Raw genomic sequence first — 19,307 nt, 5'->3', positions numbered from 1 at the left:
CATTTTTCCTTTCCATTTTCTATATTTAAGAAGCTTGTCATTAAGTTCAGCCCATGCTCAAGAGTATGAAAATTAAGCTGCACCTCCTGAGGTGTGTCAAAAAATTTGTGTACAGATGTTAAAACTACCAAAGTAATTAATTTGGAAGGGGAAGATACTTTGAGTTTATGCAAATATCCTGTTTCTCTTAAACTTTTGCCAACTAATATTATCTTTCACAGTGGATTGTGCCTGACACAATTATCACTGTGATGTTCTAATGGTGATTATCTATTTCCCCCATTCCCTCTGCATTTATTAATTGGAATTGTTTTGTAAGCAAGAGTTGTCCTTTTGCCACCATTCATTTGTGATTTGGATCATTTATATCAGCATGGGCTCATGGATATTAATTTTATTCTTTGAGTTTTAATCCAAAACTACCATTATTTCTTTTATTTTTCACATTGTTTCACCTTTGGCCATTTGGATCTCTTTTAGATTGGCACCTTTGTCCTTTTGGCGTCCACTCTCCTCTCCTTTTTGCACTTCTGTGTTTTCTGGCATCACAAGATATTCTAGGTGCATCACCAAGCCCTAGAATTAACCATCACTCAGGGGACCTGGCTCTTTTTACTAGGGAATGGTGTTTAAAGACCAGAACCTGGGAACTAGGTGTGTGTGTTGCTGCTGGGGTGTCATTGCTTCTAGGTCCTCTCGGCAGACAGAACTATGAATTAAATGTATGCAAACTAATTCAAGCATACAGAATATATATTTATCTATGTATTTATTTATATAACTGTATACATACTAAAATAAACTTGAGTTCTTAATGATATTTCCAATTCTAATCCACCACCACAGGGATCATTATAGCATTTCCTTTTGCTTAATTGTCACCTCTTTCTTTGACAATGAGAAACTTGGCTCTCATTACTACAATGTGTTTTACTTATTTTTAAAAACCTAGTATACATGTACAGTGATTTCAGATTTGCTAACCCTTACTCCTGTGAAAAAACATATTTAACAATGAGAGTACAAGGCTTCTGTGCAAGTGTTTTTCTCTTTAACCTTATGATATCTAGTCAAAACATAATTTTCCAAATTTGCTTAAGTCAGCTCCTTTCTTCCCTGCGTCTTTTGGTACAGTTACTACAGTTATATTCATTTATCACAGTCTGCATTCCATCTTGAGTTCCTGTGACATCCTGTTTGATTTTTAAATTTTTTTCACTAAAATTAAAACTTCGTAGTGTACAGTTCTAAGCATTTTGACAAATGCATAGAGTTATGTATCCACTCTCACAGTACCATACAGAACAGGTCCAACAGCACAAATATTAGCTTGTGCTGACCCATTGTAGTCTACCTCCTTTCCCCAATCCCTGAAAGCCCCTGGTCCTGTTTTCCATCCCTGTACATTTGCCTTTTTCAGAATGCCATATAAATGGAATAATACCATATGCAGCTTTTCTCTCTGGCTTCTTTCAATTAGAAAAATCTATCTGAAAACCATCCATGTTGTTGCATAGATCAATATTTTCTTCCCTTTCATTTCTGAATAGTTTTGTATGTTATGAATGTACTATAGTTTGGTTATACATTAACTTGTTGAGAGACATCTGATTTGTTTTCAGATTTTGGCAATTATGAATAAAGCTGCTCTACACATTCATGTACAGGTTTTTTCTGTGAACATAAGTTGTCGATGCACTTGGGTAAATGCCTAGGAGTGGGATTGCTGGGTCGTTATGGTAAGTGTTTATTTTACTTTGTAAGAAAGAGCTAAATTTTGCATTCCCACAAACTGTGTGTTAAGAATTACAGAAACTCCACATCCTCGCCCGTACTTTTTTTTTTGTCTTTTAATAAAGTGTACGACGGAGTATTATTCAGCCATGAGAAGGAAAGAAATCCTGCCATTTGCAACAACATAGATGGAACTTGAGGGCATTACGCTAAGTGAAATAAATCAGGCAGAGAAAGACAAATACTGCATGGTATCATTTATATGTGGAATCTAACAAGAAAGTTAAACTCAGAGAAACAGAGAGTAGATAAGTGGTTGCCAGGGGTTGGGGAAATGGGGGAAATAGAGATAAGTTGGTAAATGAACAAACTTTCAGCTGTAAGATGAATAAGGTCTAAGGATCTAATGTAAACTATACTTGATAACACTGCATTGTGTAATTGAAATTTATTTTTCTATCTTCTTTTTAAAATTTATTGATTGATTTACTTATTTTTGGCTGCATTGGGTCTTTGTTGCTGCGCGTGGGCTTTCTCCAGTTGTGGCGAGCAGGGGCTACTCTTTGTTGTGGTGGCTTCTCCTTGTTGCAGAGCACAGGCTTTAGGTGCGCAGGCTTCAGTAGTTGTGGCTCGCAGGCTCTAGAGCGCAGGCTCAGTAGTTGTGGTGCACTGGCTTAGTTGCTCCGCAGCATGTGGGATCTTCCCCGACCAGGGCTCGAACCCGTGTCCCCTGCATTGGCAGACAGATTCTTAACCACTGCGCCACCAGGGAAGCCCCTGTGTAATTGAAATTTTATTAAGAGAGTAGAACTTAAATGTTCACACAAATCACCAAAAAAAAAAAAAAAGATAAATATGTGAGGTGGTGGATGTGTTAATTAACTAGATAGAGGGAATCATTTCACCACAATATACACTTTAATGTTTTACATGTTTATATGTCAATTATACCTCCATAAAGCTGAAGAAGAAACAAAAAGATATTTTTAAAATATTTCATAACCGGAAATACTAGCTACATATTATGTTACTAGTTAACGTAACTGCTAGCTGATGCAGCAGACGAAGCCTAAAATTGACTGGCTTAACCCAATGAAAGTTACTTTTGTTCACATTAATTCTAATGGCAGTTGTCAGGGTGTCTCCACTCTTGGGTGCCCTAGGGATCCAGGCTGCTTCCATCTTTATGCTTCACCATGGAAACATGGGGTAGCCATGTTTGCTGCTGAGTGGAAGAGAAAGTATGGGAATGGCCCACCGACTCCTGCCTAATGACACATGCACTGGCAGTGTAGTCTTTTCTTGTGCCCAGGAAGGGGGGAGAGAGAAGATGTGAATGAGTACTTGTCCCTCCCATGAGCGGACACATAGTAGGTACTCAATAAAAAGCAACTGTTATTGAAACGGAATGAGACTGTATGGGGCATTCCCAGGACAACTCCCCTGCCCCCACCCTGTCCTCTGCCTGCCTTTTGTCTGTAGAAAAACTGTAGTAAAAGAATAAATTTAATCAGAGAAATGAGAAAATACAGAAACAACGGAAAAGCAAACAGGACAAAATAATAATAGTCATTAAGCAACGTCAAGGACCTTTAGTTCCTCTTCAAGTGCTATAGATAATATTCTGAGCCACATCCTTTGAGCTGTTTTGTAGATACTGAAACCCCCACCAGGTGGAAGAAGTTAACTGCATGATGACCAGGCTGTAACCAAGACATAAGCTTCTACAATTCCAAGAACTGGCCTCAACGAAATGGGAACAAACCGACCTTGGAACTAAAGATTAACTGTACTCAAAACAATCAAGATAATGCTAATCAGACCACTGCATGACCAATTTCAAGATGACTGTCAGAGCTGCCTGTTCTATTCCATCAATACATGTAGCCCCCTCCCTCTGCCTATACATCCCTGAAATTCCCCTTTAAAAGCTCTTGCCCAGTGATCAGCAGTGAGGAGCTGGCCTTTGGACATGAGTCCGCCTTCTCCCCTGGTTGCCAGCCTCCAGAACAAAGCAAACTTTCCTTTTCACCAGACTTGTCTCTCGAGTATTGGCTTTTGAGTGGCAAGCAGCCAGACCTGAGTTTCAGTAACATTATAATTTGTTACAAGTACAACTCTTCACTTCTTGAAGGGGTTTCTAAAAAGGGAAAATTTGTTTTAAATTCTCCAACTTTTTCAAGTGCCTACTATGTGACAGGTGCTTTCAAACACAGCATCGCATCTGGTGTTCGAAGGAACAGGTAAATGTCAGCAGGGAGCATTTGCCCTTCTTCATGCCACACCACTTTTTCTTTACTGCCCTTTGAATAACCTCTGTGATCTCAGCAGGCTGAGAATGTTCTCTGTCCTTCTGATGCAAGAACAGTCTCAGCCTGTGAGTCTCTGCTACCCTCCATGTGACTGAACTTGCCTGAGCACCTTTACAGGTGGCATTAGGCACACCGAAAGCTGAGATTTTCCTGTGTGGAAGGTATACAGATGAAAGGCAGTGGGAGGGTATATTTTTTTCTTTTTTAATCAGAGTTATCATGTCCACCAAGGAACCAATTTTTACCTTGTAGGAGGATTCTAGAGTTTTAGGAATTCAGCTTCAGCAGATGTTTATTCCACAGTGATTTCCATGGTTTTCCCTCATCTACCATTTATGAGAGAGCCTTTGGTTTTGAAATGCCTAGGTAAGCTCATTCATCTGTGGATGTGTTCACTGGCCAGTTTCAAAAAAGATATCCCTTTAAAATCCTACTGCAAATATCAGAGTGGTTTTTAAAATACTCTCTAAGTTCAGAGTTATAGCTCCAAACCAGTAGATGATATGCCAAGTCAGACTCTACTCACCAGCATATTTGAAAACGCTTTGAGTGTGTTTTCAAGAGGCCAGTGGGGAAGGACTAGGCATCTAAATGTCACTGTCCAAAATGTACTTTGAAATCGAAGGGGCTATTGCTATCAGAGAGGTTCCAGGGTGAGGGATGGGACAGCAAGGGAACTTCTGCAAGGAGGAGGAATGCTTTGTGTCATGGGAAGGGCAGGTGATTCTAGGCTGTTCCACTGGGAGTAGGGCATTGCCTTCAGAGGAAGAGAGGGAAGAGCTGGTAAAGCCAGTCAGGTCACAGAGTAGGACAGGAGGGCTTGCTGAGGAAGACCAGAGGGAGTGTGCTGTAAATGCAAAGAGTGCTGGGACTGGACAGAAATCCAATCTGCTCTCAAGGAAGACTGGGGTTTGGAGAGGAAAACCCTAGGTTAATGAAGCCCAGAGATAGCACCCAAGTTGTGTTTGATTTGCATTGTCATTTTCCTTCTTTAGGCCTGCTTTTGGTATCTTGGTGCAGAGACCTTATTTTTGAGGCCTGAGAGACACTATGGAGAACTGAGAAGAGAAAGGAATTAAGAGATGGAAGGTCAGTTGGCCTCAGGCTGGGAGGTGTGGGAACAACGTGGACTCGAGATGACTTTAGAATAGAGGTCTAGTCTCAGCCTGGTCACTTACTAGCCATGTGAGCCTGGGGAAATTGTCCAGTGCTATGAGCGTCTGGTTCTTCACCTGCGAAGTGAATTTGCTGAGCCCTGTCTTGCAGGACTGTTGGAATGTAAGGTATGTCAAGCTCCTGGCACAGTCCCTGGCGTATATCTGGTCTCTAACGGTGAGGAGTCGGGCTTCTGGTTAAAACCCTAATGAGTGATTTTTCAGGCCTGACCATAGGCAACTACAAAGGCTTTACCTGGCAGGCCTCACGGAGAAAAGCTGCCCTCCCCACACCAGGCCTGGTGCACAACCGCTGGATTGCAGTCTCTGAAGAGGGTTGCGGTCAAGGCAGCAGGCACCACTGGCAGGGCATTCTGGTCTCCTATTTGCATTCTGACCCCTGTGCTTTCATTCTCATGTCTTTATCTGAGGCCTTGGACAGAGATCTACTCTGGGGCCTCTGCTGAGGCCTCCCTATGGGGGGAGGAGGGAGGACGAAACCTTGAACACACGTTTCTGACCTATTTTTCCCACTCCTAGCCTTTCCCCCTTGGCTTCCTCTCATTCCAGGATCCATAAAACTGCCAGAGCTTTTTGTTCTGGCTCCCTCAACAGGGAGGTGAGCCCCGACGTCTGTGCTCATCCATCTGACCCTTGACTGGTGCACTGTTCCACAGAGGACAACAAAACAGGAGAAACTGGGACTTTCTCCTGTTTTACACGCTTGCCTGTATCATCACAGTAAGTGATCAAAGTCTTAACTCTATTGTGTTCGCCTTGTTGCTTTAAAGCATCTACTTTGACACCTTAGCTTTCACTCCAGCTTGGCTGAGCTCCTGACAGATGGCAGTTGTTTCTAATATTATTTTGACCCCAGACTCTTCAATCCTCTCCTCTGGGAATTTGTTATCCAGACCTCTCAGAGAATATGCAGTGCTCTAATACGGACGCCAAATCAGCCAAATATGCTGCTTCATAAGCAAAACTCTGTAAAATTTCCCTTACATAATATGTAATTTCATTTAGGTGTGGGTTAGTCTTCCCCAGATGGATTCAACTCAAAGCTCCTAGAATTCAAGTCAAAGACTCTTTCCTTCCCTCCCAGCTGTTCTCCCATCCAAAAGTGCTATTTTCATTTTACCCCCATCAAAAATCTAGTCCTTGTTTAGATTTGGCCAAAGTGCACTCAAGATAACCTAATTATAATGTCATTTTAATGTAGAAGGCTTTGGCTCTCTCAGGCCAGGGAAAAGAATGCCAGCCTAGCAACTTCTTGGTATCACTTCAAGGGAGTATCGTCCTATTTGTCAGGAAATCCTTGCAGATGATTTGTGTAGAACGCCTAGTTCGTGCACTGTGTCGACTGCACTGGGTTTTTACAAGAGTTCAGGACACTTTCCATACCTGCCTCAGGTAGGGATTTCTCTCTGCTTTATCCAGGATCCAAAAGGAACTGCTAAGAGCAGTTCCATGGCAGACATTTCTCTCAACTGTGAGACACAGCTTTTGAGAGTTAGGCCCCTGCCACCACCCAGCAAAGACTCAAGCAGCCTTGGCTCAGGGCATTTACACTTGACTGCTCTCCCCTGGAGCCCCACCTCCTCACCCCTTCTTTTACCTTGTTGGCTCCTAGAGGACATTTTGCCATCTTCCTGATCTGATTGCTGCACCTAGACCCTGCCAATCTCTGGGAGGGGTGTGTCTTGCTTAGCCTAGGATCCCCACCTCTAACATACGGCTTTCCAAAGAGCAGATACTCAATTAATGTTTGGCGAAGAAATGAACCAGCGAGAAAGATTTAAGATTTACTTTCTCTCACATTCTTGAATAAGCCAAGCATATCCAGGTACATATCATTTAATTTTACATAACAACAGACTAAAAGAGATACGTGAACCCAAGAATTAGCCATCCTTCACATTTTTTCATCTATTCCTAGAACTCCTCAATTTTACTGTTGGGCTCTTTCAGGTTTCCAAGGAAATTCCTATTCTAACGCCTTGTTATTTTGTTTCAAATCACAAGAAAAGATGGGGGGTTTCTCAATGTGTTTTGCAAAATTGTAAAACTCTTATTCTTAAATACGATAAACAGCTATAAATGTGTGACCACTGTCATTCATAAACTTAGATTCGGGAGCTAATTAAACAATACTTGAAAAAAAGCCAAAGTAAAAAAAAAAAGATAAATCTCGAAATCAACCATATACAACAGGAACACAAAGATGCTATACACTGTTCCTTCCAGATCCACTCTGGCCCTCCACTACGTAGAACATTGGCTGTTGTCTTCAAACGAAGACTGAAGAATCTGCTTCGGACTTTACTCAGGGCAGGAGAGGCTGCTGGGCATGACACTGGAACTTTCACTGGCTGTGGCACTAGTATCATCCCCGGTGGCAGCTCTGGCCTGGGCTCTCTCATCTTTCAAAGCTTCCTCATACCATGATGGGAAGGAAGTGGGGTCAGACCCACTGATCTCGGCAAAAAACTCCAGGACTTTCATCTTGCTGGTGTCAGCATAGGCCCTTGGACCCCACAGGAATTCATAGTGCGGAGGATCACTGTCAGACACCTGCTGGTACTCTAGATATTGTTCCTTCACCAAATCTTTGGTGACGAGTTTCCTGGGCTCCCCGTAGATGAAATCCTCCTGCCCAGCATATACCCCCATCATATTCAGCACTTCCCAGATTTTCTCCTCAGGGGCACGGTTGCCCTCCATGAAGATCATACCCAGGATAAGTATCAGGAGGCCGGTCTTGGGCATGCCCTGGTCATCATTCAGCATCCCATCGTAGGTGAGGTCAAGTGTTTTGACGAGCACATAGGAGTGGCTGGTGGGGTCCACTCCCTTCACTTCAATGCCAAAGACAACCTCCATGCGCCCACAGACTTTGCTGAAGATCACAGGGAAGTGGTCCTTGTGTTCTTTGATGACATTTGTTAGCATTTCTGCCTTTGTGGTGGGTTCCTTTGTTACATATTTGACACACAGGAACTGCACCAGTTCAGCCACCTTCTTGTTTAGCTCATCACTGAGCAAGGACTCAGGATCTGGTGGAGCCTGGGAGGTGATGGGCCCCTCCTCTTCTTGGCTTCTGGAATTCTCATCAGACTGACGCGATGGAGTGGCTGTGGTGGCAGTGGGTGAGAAGCAGGCTCTCTGAGAACTCTGGAGAGGACTCAGTGCCCCAGTGGCAGGCACCTCCTCTGGAGTGCCCAGGATCAAAGGAGTGAGGGAGGACGAGGGAGAGGAGGGGAAGGAGGAGGACTCTTCCTTCTCAGCCATGGGAGCCTGCACACCTTCTAGGCCCTGTGCCTCTCTGGGGGTCTGAAGGTCTCCCTCAAGCTTGCAGTGCCCACTCTTCTGACCCAGAGACATGATGACTTGTGATGGAGGTAGCCAACAGGAGGGTGGGGCACTGGGGGAGAGAGGGAGGGTGTCAGTGGCCTCAGCTGAGAAACTCTCCCAGGGCGCCTCTGATAACGGTGACTTACAGGGCTCCTCTTTAGGGGTGCTCCCAGGCACCACAGGGCTCCTGTTGTCCTGGCTGGCCTAAGAACTGAAAGAGGAAGTGAGATAGTTCCTCAGGGTGCAGCCCGAGGATTCCAGGGCTGCGAGCAGGCTGGGTAGAGTCAGGCACTGTGGATTCTCTCTGTTCTGGGGTGGGCGGGGCCTTGGTAGACATTCAGGGTGTGCACCTCTGCTTTGACTTCTGGTACTGCCTGGGCTGTCTCCCGCATGCTGACCTGAGGACACATGCCTCAGACCAAGGCACTCGCCTCCCGGTTCCTAGAACTCCTAGGAGGAGAACTGAGAGGGCTTCTCAGGATGCAGACTACAGGCACAGTCGTGGGCCCCCCAGCGTTGACAGGGGCAGTGGGGCCAGCCTCTGCGATGTCCCCACTGTTCTCGGGAGGATGGTTCCTCAGTGCTGTTCAGAGTCCGGTCTTTCCCCTGCCAGGGTCTGGGCCCCATCACTCTGCTGACGTCCCTCTGACATCACCCTGAGGAGGAAGAGAGGGGGCACCACATCCGACCCCACTTGCCCAGGGCCTCCCAGGGCTACCAGCAGGGGCTGCGTGGGCTTCCGTGGGGCCCGCCTTTATCTAGGGTAGGAGGACCCATCACGTGATCCATCTTTATTCCTGACAGGGCTGCTCCACACTACGCCTCAGCTGGCCAGGCTTTGCATCCTCAGGTTGAAGCCTTGCTTGCGTCTCTGCAAGGGACCACGTCTCCCAGCCCCACGGTGGGAGCCATAGCCTACCGCAACCGGCCTCCTCTGCCCTGTGCGCCTCGGGTACGACGGCAGGGACTGGGCCCTTCTGTTTCGGGGTGGGGGTACCCTCCGATCTCTATCAGGGTATTTGGCTTTACGTCTGGCAGGTTCTTAGCTCGCCCTGCCCCGCCCTCACCTGACATCCACTCAGACCTCCCCGAGACCAAAGTGCCAAGACGCCACTCCCAGCTGCTTCTGCCGGAGTCTCCCAGGGCTGGAGCAGGCGCAGGGCGGGTTTCCGTGGGCCGCCCTCTCTCTGCGGTGAGGTCCCCTCAGCCCTCCTCAGTGCAGTCACAGCTGCTCCTGACAGCGTTTAGGCCTCCTGCATTCTCCTCCCTCAGCCGCGGCAGGGCGGAGCGTCGGGGAGGTGCCCAGGGCTGAGCACAGCAGCAGGATTTCCGCGGGGCCCGCTCTGCACAGAAAACTGTCCTTAGTCGCCCCTCAAGGCCCTCACCTCGAGGCCTGGAGACACCTGGAACTCCTCCCGACGCTGACCCCAGGCCGCACCCCCACGATGAAGCCTCTCCTCCTTCAGACTCTGAAAGCGAAAGTAGGAAACATCACATCCGGGAACACTTCCTGCGGTTGACGGCACTGGCGGGGCGGGGCGGGGGGGGCGGTCCCGGGGGGCGGTCCCGGGGGGCGGTCCCCTCGGCCCGTCCTTATAGGCCTCGCTTTCGTGCCTGGCGGGATCTGGGCCTTCTCACCCTGCCGACCTGATGCTGGCGCCTTCAGACCGAGCGTCTCACCTCCTGAGATCCGCCACCCGGAATGGGGAGAGCGGGTTATCCTTCCAGCACTTGCCGGCGTCTCTGCGCCTGACAACACTGGTCGGGGTGAATTTCTAGGGACCCCTCTGGTTCTAAGATGGGGGGCATCTCAGTCCTCCTCAAGGCATTCCTGTTTACTCCTGACGGGGCCCGGGACCCCTTCCTTCTGCTGGTCTGAGGATGTGTCCCTCAGGTCAAGGGCACCATCTCCCTGAGGCCCTGACCCTTAAGTGTGAAGGGGGGTGGGGCTTGTCTGTCAACCATACCTGGGGCCTCAAAGGCAGATGGAAAAGGCAGGTGTCTGTGGGATCACCCTCTGTTTGCAGGGGGAGGTTTCTTCAGGGTCCTCACTCTGGCGACTGGCAGAGTCTGGGACTCGTCCCTTTGCTGGCCTGAGTGCAGTCATAGCAGTTGAAGCCTCATCTTCAGATTCCAGAGGTTGAAGTCGGGAAACACTACATCCAGGGGCTGAAAGCGGGCTCAGACAGGGCTGCGGCCCATTCTGTTCTGTCTGGCAGGTCAGTTCAGTCGTCCCACGGGATCAGCACTTTGACTCCTGGAATGGCCGGAGCCCCTCCTCCTGAGAGCTCCCCTCAATCAAGGCTGGCACCACGGGGTTCCCAGAGTCGGAAATGAGGGGGGCGGTGCTTATCCCGACACACCTGCCAGGAGTCTCCCGGGGATAACATCAGGGATGGAGGAGGAGTCTGCGGGGTACACACGGTTCTGGGGGCGGGGGTTGGATCGCTCTGTCCTCACTCATGAGAGTGCTCCTCTTGGCTGCTGGCTCCTTGATTAATTGCTCTCTCGGAGATTCCTTCTTTTCTGCCAGCTGTGAGCATTTGCCCGTCTGCAAACCTTTCAGAGAAAGGTTTTGGTTCCCAGGCTAGGTGCTAGATGGGAGAGCAGTGGCGCCCATGACGGGTCGTGGAGATTCAGAAAAGCAGCTCACCTTCCTATGGGTCTCTTCACCCGCCAGACATATACTTTGGAAACATACTTTTGTTCTAAAAGTTTATTTTCTGTACTGAAGTGGCTGAGCAGTGTGATTTGGAGACTTCCTACTCTTTTGAGGTTATCTAACATTGCATTGTCCAGTATAGTAATTTCCATTTTTCTTAAGCCTCATTGATATTAAGAAATGTTTTATGTCTCTACCAAGCGTGTGTGTAAGTGTGGTTCACCATTATAGTTGTTATTCCATTTTTAGTACATCCTTTTTGTTAAAATATATTTTTTAAGGCCAGGCTGCACTCACTAAAGTGGTTTCAGGTGGTGATTAACACAGGCTCTGGAGTCATACTGTGTCAATCAACCTAATCTTTCTCCCACCTACCTTCATCTGCCATCAATTTCAGGCTATGGACCCTCCCAAACTTGCCTGCTGCCCCCCTCACTCTCACCAAGTACCAGTTCTTCATTCTCCCCCAAGGGTTCCTCATGTTTTGTTGTTAAGGCTTTGTTGTTGATATTTTTGGTAGGCTGAAAAATGGCCCTCCCAAAGTTACCGTATCTCAGTCCCTAGAACCTGCAAATGCTGCCTTCTTTGGGCAAAGGGTCTTTGCAGATATGATTAGGAATCTTTTGGTGGGAGGATTAGCCTGGATTATCCAGGTGGGCCCTAAGTACAATCACATGTATCCTTACAAGAAGGAGGCAGAAGAAGAATCGACAAACTGAGAAGGCAATGTGAAGATGGAGCAGAGAGATATTTGGAGATGTTGACCTTGAAGATTGCAGTCATGTTCCCACAAGCGAAGGAATGCCAGCAGTTACTAGAAGCTGGAAGAGGTAAGGAATGGGTTTTCCCCTTGAGTCTTCAGAGGGAGTGCGGCCCTGCCAGCACCTTGACTTCAGCCCAGTGAAACTGATTTAGAGCATCTGGCTTCCAGAACTGTAAGAGAATAAACTTCTGTTGCTTAAGTCACCCAGTTCAAGGTAGTTTAATACAGCAGCCCTAGGAGACTAATACCTCATTGCTTATTTGCTTTCATTCTCCCTTCTATGGTTTTCCAGGTTTGATTCTGGGAGTGGAAGACAACAGCCCAAACTTGATTGTCACTTTGGCAACTACAGGTAAGGCACTAAATCTGTAAATAACTCGAGGAGAATTGACGTCTTTAAAATATTTCGTTTCACATCAATGAATATGGTATACGCCTATTTATTTGGGACTCTTTTTTTAACTTAAAAAAAATTTATTTTTATTTATTTTTGGCTGCATTGGGTCTTCGTTGCTGCGTGCGGGTTTTCTCTACTTGTGGCGAGCGGGGGCTACTCTTCGTTGCGATGTGCGGGCTTCTCATTGCGGTGGTTTCTCTTGTTGCAGAGCACAGACTCTAGGCGTGCGGGCTTCAGTAGTTGTGGCGCACGGGCTTAGTTGCTCCGTGGCATGTGGGATCATCCTGGACCAGGGATTGAACCTGTGTCCCCTGCATTGGCAGGCAGATTCTTAACCACTGCACCACCCGGGAAGCCCTATTTGGGACTTTTAAAAAATCCGAATCTATCAGTAAACGTTTATGTTTGCCTCCATAAAGATATCATAGGTCTTGTGATTTGTAATTCCTTTTAGGTGACTTCTGGATTTTGTTGCTGTTGTGAATGGGATATTGTCTGTTACATGTTCTAATTAGTTATTGCTTTTGTGTGGCAAGGCTCTTGATTTTGCTATATTGTCCTCCCATACACTTTCTTTCTGAAGTCCCTTATTTATTTGAATATTCCACACACTGATTCCTTTTAATTTCCTAGGCAGTTGATGATATTGTTACCAAATAGTATCTCTTTCGTTTCAATATTCATTTATTTATTTTGATATCCATATCTCTGGCTTTGTGTTCCAGTGCAGATTTGAACAGTAGAGGTGAGAGTATCTGTCTCGTTCCTGACTTGAATGAGAATGCTTCTAACATTTCACATCTAACTATGTTTGCTGTAGAATTTAGGAAAAGCAAGTTCCCTCCTATTCTTAGTTTGCCAGAAGTTTGTACCATGAACTCATGCTGAATTTCTTTCAAAGGCTTTTTCTATACCCATTGGCACAATCAAAATTTTTTTTCTCTTCTAATTTGTTAATGTAGGGAATTACAATTGAAAGTATTTTCTAATGTTAAATCATATTTTCATTTCTTGGGCACAGCCCATTTGCTCATTTAATTCACTGCTCAGTTGACTATGCTATTGTAAAATATTTACTACTGTGTGAATGAGCTTGGCTCAAGTGTTCTTTTCGTGGGGGTGGGGATGTCCACATTTGGTTTTTGAATCAAGGAGAGCTGGCTGGGGAAAATGAGTTGCATAATTTCCCCTCTCCCTTTTTGGGAGTATGCCTTAGAAAAATTTGTTTTCTCTCTTCCAGAAGACCACTCCCTAGGTGGTGTACTTCCATTAGGAGGTATATAATGCCTGGTCGTTCTTTGTGTTGATGTCAGCAGTCCATGGTTATCACCTTTATCAATCCATTAAGAGTCACAGAATGTTCATTCTCTCATTCCTTCTTGTGCTATTAGCTGAAATACCTCTATATGTGGAAACCTTTCCCTGTCCACGGTTTGGTTATCCTGAGGGAACTTGCTGTGTTCCCTTATATTAAAATCCCTTCATCTAAATTTTGTACAAGTTTATTTCATGTGTTGTTCCTGATTTTTCTTTAGTAATCATTGATATTTGCAAATATGACCATCTTATAAGTATTTCTAGAGGAATGTGTTGTGTTCATTGGCTCTGCTGTTTTCTATTTCATTACTTCTGCATTAATCTTCATTATTTCCTGGCTTCTACTTCTTTAGGTTGAATATACTATTCACTCCATACATTCTTGAGGTACTTGGCTGTTCTAAATATTTCTTATTTTCCAATACATCTATTGAAAACTATACATTTCTCACTGAGTATCACTTGAGCTGTATCATACAGATAGTATTTTATAGCTTCATGTGTATTGCTTGAATATTTTACAAGTTGAGGGTATCACTGTATTACTTATGCTATTAGAATTTATGTATGTATGTGTATGTATACACACACTAAAGTGTGTAAAAACTTTTGAGTAGGCTTTAAAGAGGACAAAAGAGATAGAATATTTCGAGGATGTTTCATGATCCAGGGGTATTTGTTTTTGTTTTTTTTGTTATTAATTATAACAGACACAAACATATTTAACTGCCAGTGACTGAGTTGGGTTTATCCCATGAATGTGAAGAAGTTTAATGCTAGAAAATCTGTCACTATGATTGGCCACATGTAAGTCAGGGATTGTCCAGGCAAATAGAAACCAAAGTAAATATATAACACAGGGAATTTAATGTAGGGGATTGGTTTCACAACTGAGAGAAAAGCTAAACAAGGGAGAGCTGGGAAACCCAACAATTAGCAACATGAGGAATTCACTCCCACCTCTAGCCTGAAAGGACAAAGAAAGATGATAGTGTTACTGGAGTCTAAGTGTTGCATTCAGTAGGATCTGAAGCCATGGTGGGCCAGTCTTAGGGGAGCTGGAGCCGTGGAGAAAATGTAGCCGTGGAGGGAGAAGCCACCTGATATAGAGCAAAAAGGACTCCGACTGCTTCATTCTCCTGGGTTGTTATCTCCTGCTGGTGCCACCAGTCGGCTAAACCAAGATGGCAACAAAATGTAAGTGAGCTTAGGAATTACAGGCTGCAGATGTCAGCTCCTACATAATAGAGAGCAGAGCAGGGGAAGAGGGAGGGATAGATCTGAGGGCAAATAGGTCCAGGACAGGCATACCACATTGAAATACATGTCAGTAGAATAAAGGATAAAATTCATATGATCATCAAAATAAATTCATCCTCAATAAACTAGGACTAGAAAGGAACTTCTTAAACCTAATAAAGGGCATCTACAAAAAAAAACCACAGCTAACACCATACTTAATTGTTGAAAGACTTAAAGCTTTTCCCCTAAGGTCAGAAAGAAAATAGGGTGTCTGCCTTTACCCCTTATAGTTAACATTGTACTGAAGGTTCTAGCCAGGGCAATTAGGCAAGAGTATGAAACAGAAGCCATCCAGATTGGAAAGAAAGAAATAAAACTATTTTTATTCACAGATGACATGAGATTGTATATAAGAAAATCCTATGGAATCCCCACACAAAATAACTATTAGAGCTAATGAGTTCAGGAAGGTTGCAAGATACAAGATCAAATACGTATAGCATACTCACTTTATAAAGCGAGTCACACAAATTTTTTTGGCCTCTCAGTGCATATGAGTTATGTTTATACTATATTGTAGTCTATTAAGTATGCAATAGCATTATGTCTAAAAAACAATGTACATACCTTGAATAAAAAAATACGTTATTGCTAAAAAATGCTAACTATCATCTGACAATGCTGGGTTGCCAGAAACCTTCAATTTGGAAAAAAAAAAACAAACGCTATATCTGCAAAGCACAATCAAATGAGGCATGCCTGTAACCCAAATAAAAATGGGCAAAAGATTTGAATAGATACTTATCCCGTGAAGATATACAAATGGCCAATAAGCACATGAAAGATGCTCAACATCACTAGTCATTAGGCCAATGCAAATCAAAACCACAATAAGACAGCACTTCACACCCACTATGTGGATATAATTTTTAAAAATGAAAAATAACAAGTGTTAGCATGGATGTGGAAAAATTAAAAACTCTTGGATTGCTGGTGAGAATGTAAAATGGTGTACCCTCTATGGAAATTGATTGACTTTTGTTTGTTGACCTTGTATCCTGCAACCTTGTTATGTGCACTTGTTAATTCTAGGGGCCATGCTGAGGTTTGAACATAGATATTGGTCTGGTGGGCGCAGATCTGAAGACAGCACGTGTCACTGTAGTCCTCTACATAGTATAAAAGTCCTCTGTTTCTGCTCCCCCGCCAGGGCGGGTGGGGGCTGGGAGCTGAGGCTCGGGCTTCCGAGGTCAGATCCCAGGGAAAGGGGTTGCTTTGACTATTCGAGGTCTTTTGTGTTTCAGTACCAATTGTGAAATTTTTTCTTCTAGTTCTGTGAAAAATGCCAGTGGTAGTGGTAGTAATGCCAGTGGCATTACTGTGTTTGGGGTCTCCTTTTCTCAGACTGCAAGTTCATAGTTCACGTTGTTTTTGATGTCTTCCCCCAGTGGCTACGGTTGGCTCAGTGGGTTGTGTAGGCTTCCTGGTGGAGGGGACTGGTGCCTCTGTTGTGGTGGATGAGGCTGGATCTTGTCTTTCTTGTGGGCAGGACCATGTCTGGTGGTGTGTTTTGGGTTGTCTGTGACCTTATTATGATTTTAGCAGCCTCTCTGCTATTGGGTGGGGTTGTGTTCCTGTCTTGCTAGTTGTTTGGCATAGGGTGTCCAGCATTGTAGCTTGCTGGTTGTTGAGTGGAGCTGGGTCTTAGCATTGAGATGGAGATCTCTGGGAAAGCTTTCACTGTTTGATATTATGTAGAGCTGGGAGGTCTCTGCTGGACTAATGTCCTGAACTTGGCTCTCCCACCTCAGAGGCACAGGCCTGACACCTGGCCGGAGCACCAAGACCCTGTCAGCCACACAGCTCAGAAGAAAAGGTAGGAAAAAAAAGAAGGAAAGAAAAGAGAAATATAAAATATAATAAAATAAAGTTATTAAAATAAAAAATAATAAAAATAGTATTAAAAATAAAAAAGTAGTAAAATAAAGAAAAGAAAGAAAGAAAGAAGAGAGCGAGCAAACCAAATTCACCAATGATAACAAGTGCTAAAAACTATAGGAAAAAAAAATGGACAGACATAACCCTAGGACAAATTGTAAAAGCAAAGCTATACAGAGAAAATCACACAAAGAAGCATACACTTACACACTCACAAAAAGTGAAAAAGGGAAAAATATATATATATATATAAAAGGAAGAGAGCAACCAAATCAATAAACAAATCTACCAATGATAATAAGCTCTAAATACTAAACTAAGATAAACATAAAACCAGAAACAAGTTAGATGCAGAAAGGAAACCTCAAGTCTACAGTTGCTCCCAAAGTCCACCACCTCAATTTTGGGATGATTCGTTGTCTATTCAGGTATTCCACAGATGCAGGTACATCACGTTGACTGTGGAGATTTAATCCGCTGCTTCTGAGGCTGCTGGGGGAGATTTCCCTTCTTTGTTTGCACAGCTCCTGGGGTTCAGCTTTGGATTTGGCCCCGCCTCTGCGTGTAGGTTGCCTGAGGGCATCTGTTCCCTGCCCAGACAGGACAGGGTTAAAGTAGCAGCTGATTAGGAGACTCTGGCTCACTCAAGCCAGGGGGAAGGAGTGGTACAGTATGTGGGGCGAGCCTCTGACAGCAGAGGCTCGGGTGACTTTGCACCAGCCTGAGGCACGCAGTGTGTTCTCCAGTGGAAGTTGTCCGTGGATCATGGGACCCTGGCAGTGGTGGGCTGCACAGGCTCCCAGAAGGGGAGGTGTGGATGGTGACCTGTGCTCGCACACAGCCTTCTTAGTGGCTGCAGCAGCAGCCTTAGCATTTCATGCCTGTCTCTGCTGTCCGCGCTGATAGCCATGACTCGTGCCCATCTCTTGAGCTTGTTTAGACGGTGCTCTGAATCCCCTCTCCTCGCACACCCGGAAACAATGGTCTCTTGCCTCTTAGGCAGGTCCAGACTTTTTCCTGAACTCCCTCCCAGCTAGCTGTGGTGCACTAGCCCCCTTCAGGCTGTGTTCACGCTGCCAACCCCAGTCCTCTCCCTGGGATCCGACCTCCATATCCCGAGCCTCAGCTCCCAGCCCCTGCCCGCCCTGGCGGGTGAGCAGACAACCCTCTCAGTCTGGGAGTGCTGGTTGGCACTGATCCTCTGTAAGGGAATCTCTCCACTTTGCTCTCTGCACCCCTGTTGTTGTGCTCTTCTCCATGGCTCTGAAGCTTCCCCCCCCCCGCCCACCCCCCATCTCCACCATTGAAGGGGCTTCCTAGTATGTGGAAACTTTTCCTCCTTCACAGCTCCCTCCCAGAGGTGCAAGTCCTGTCCCTATTCCTTTGTCTCTGTTTTTCCTTTTTTCTATTGCCCTACCCAGGTACGTGGGGATTTTCTTGCCTTTTGGGAAGTCTGAGGTCTTCTGCCTGCGTTCAGTAGGTGTTCTGTCGGAGTTGTTCCACATGTAGATGTATTTTTTTATGCATTTGTCAGGAGGAATGTGATCTCTATGTGTTCTCCACAATCTTGAAGGTCCCCCCTGAGTTCTTTATATATTTTAATATTAGTCCCTTATCAGATATATAATCTGCAAATATTTTCTCCCATTCTGTATGTTGACTTTTAATTTTGTTGATGGTTTCTTTGCTGTGCAGAAGCTTTTTAATTTGATGTATTCCTACGTGTTTATTTTTGCTTTTGTTGTCAAAGCCAAAAATCTTTGATAACAACATTGTTAAGGATATTATTCCCTATGTTTTCTTCCAGGAGTCTTACAGTTTCAGGTCTCACATTCAAGTATTTAATCCATTTTGAGTTGATTTTTGTGTATGGTGTAAGACAGAGGTCCAGTTTCATTATATTGCCTGAGGTTATCCAGTTTTCCCAACACCAGTTACAGAAGAGACTTTCCTTTCCTCATTGTACATTATTGGTTCCTTTGTCATAAGTTAATTGACATATATACATGGGTTTATTTCTGGGGTCTCTATTCTGTTCCATTGATCTATGTGTCAGTTTTTAATGCCAATACCTTACTATTTTTATTACTATAGATTTGTAATGGTGTTTGAAATCAGGAAATGTGATGCCTCCAGCTCTAGTCTTTCTCAAGATTGCTTTGGCTATTTGGGGTCTTTTGTGGTTTCATACAAATTTTAGGGTTGTTTTTTCTATTTCTGTAAAAAATGCCATTGGAATTTTGGTAGGGATTGCATTGAATCTGTGGGTCATTTTGTATAGTGTGGACATTTTAACAAAGTTAATTCTTCCTATCCTTGAGCACAGAATATATTTTCAGTTATTTGTGTCTTCAAATTCTTTCAACAAATTTTTATAGTTTTGGTGTCCTGATCTTTCACCTTCTTGGTTAAATTTATTCCTATATATTTTATT

At 44.7% G+C, this 19,307-nt stretch overlaps 1 protein-coding gene across 1 annotated transcript; it reads right to left on the bottom strand.

Annotated features, from left to right (window-relative positions):
• Window positions 1-6,993: 6,993 nt before the first annotated feature.
• On the bottom strand, window positions 6,994-8,584 carry LOC130706443 (putative MAGE domain-containing protein MAGEA13P). Its single transcript, XM_057538498.1, has one exon. It carries the CDS (start codon window positions 8,582-8,584, stop codon window positions 7,523-7,525), a length of 1,062 nt encoding a protein of 353 aa, XP_057394481.1. The 3' UTR covers window positions 6,994-7,522.
• Between the last annotated feature and the right edge of the window lie 10,723 nt (window positions 8,585-19,307).

Source organism: Balaenoptera acutorostrata, chromosome X, assembly GCF_949987535.1.
Source record: "Balaenoptera acutorostrata chromosome X, mBalAcu1.1, whole genome shotgun sequence".
NCBI lineage: Eukaryota > Metazoa > Chordata > Mammalia > Artiodactyla > Balaenopteridae > Balaenoptera > Balaenoptera acutorostrata.
Note: the sequence above shows the minus strand (reverse complement) of the source record. Positions and strands in the feature narration are given on the sequence as shown.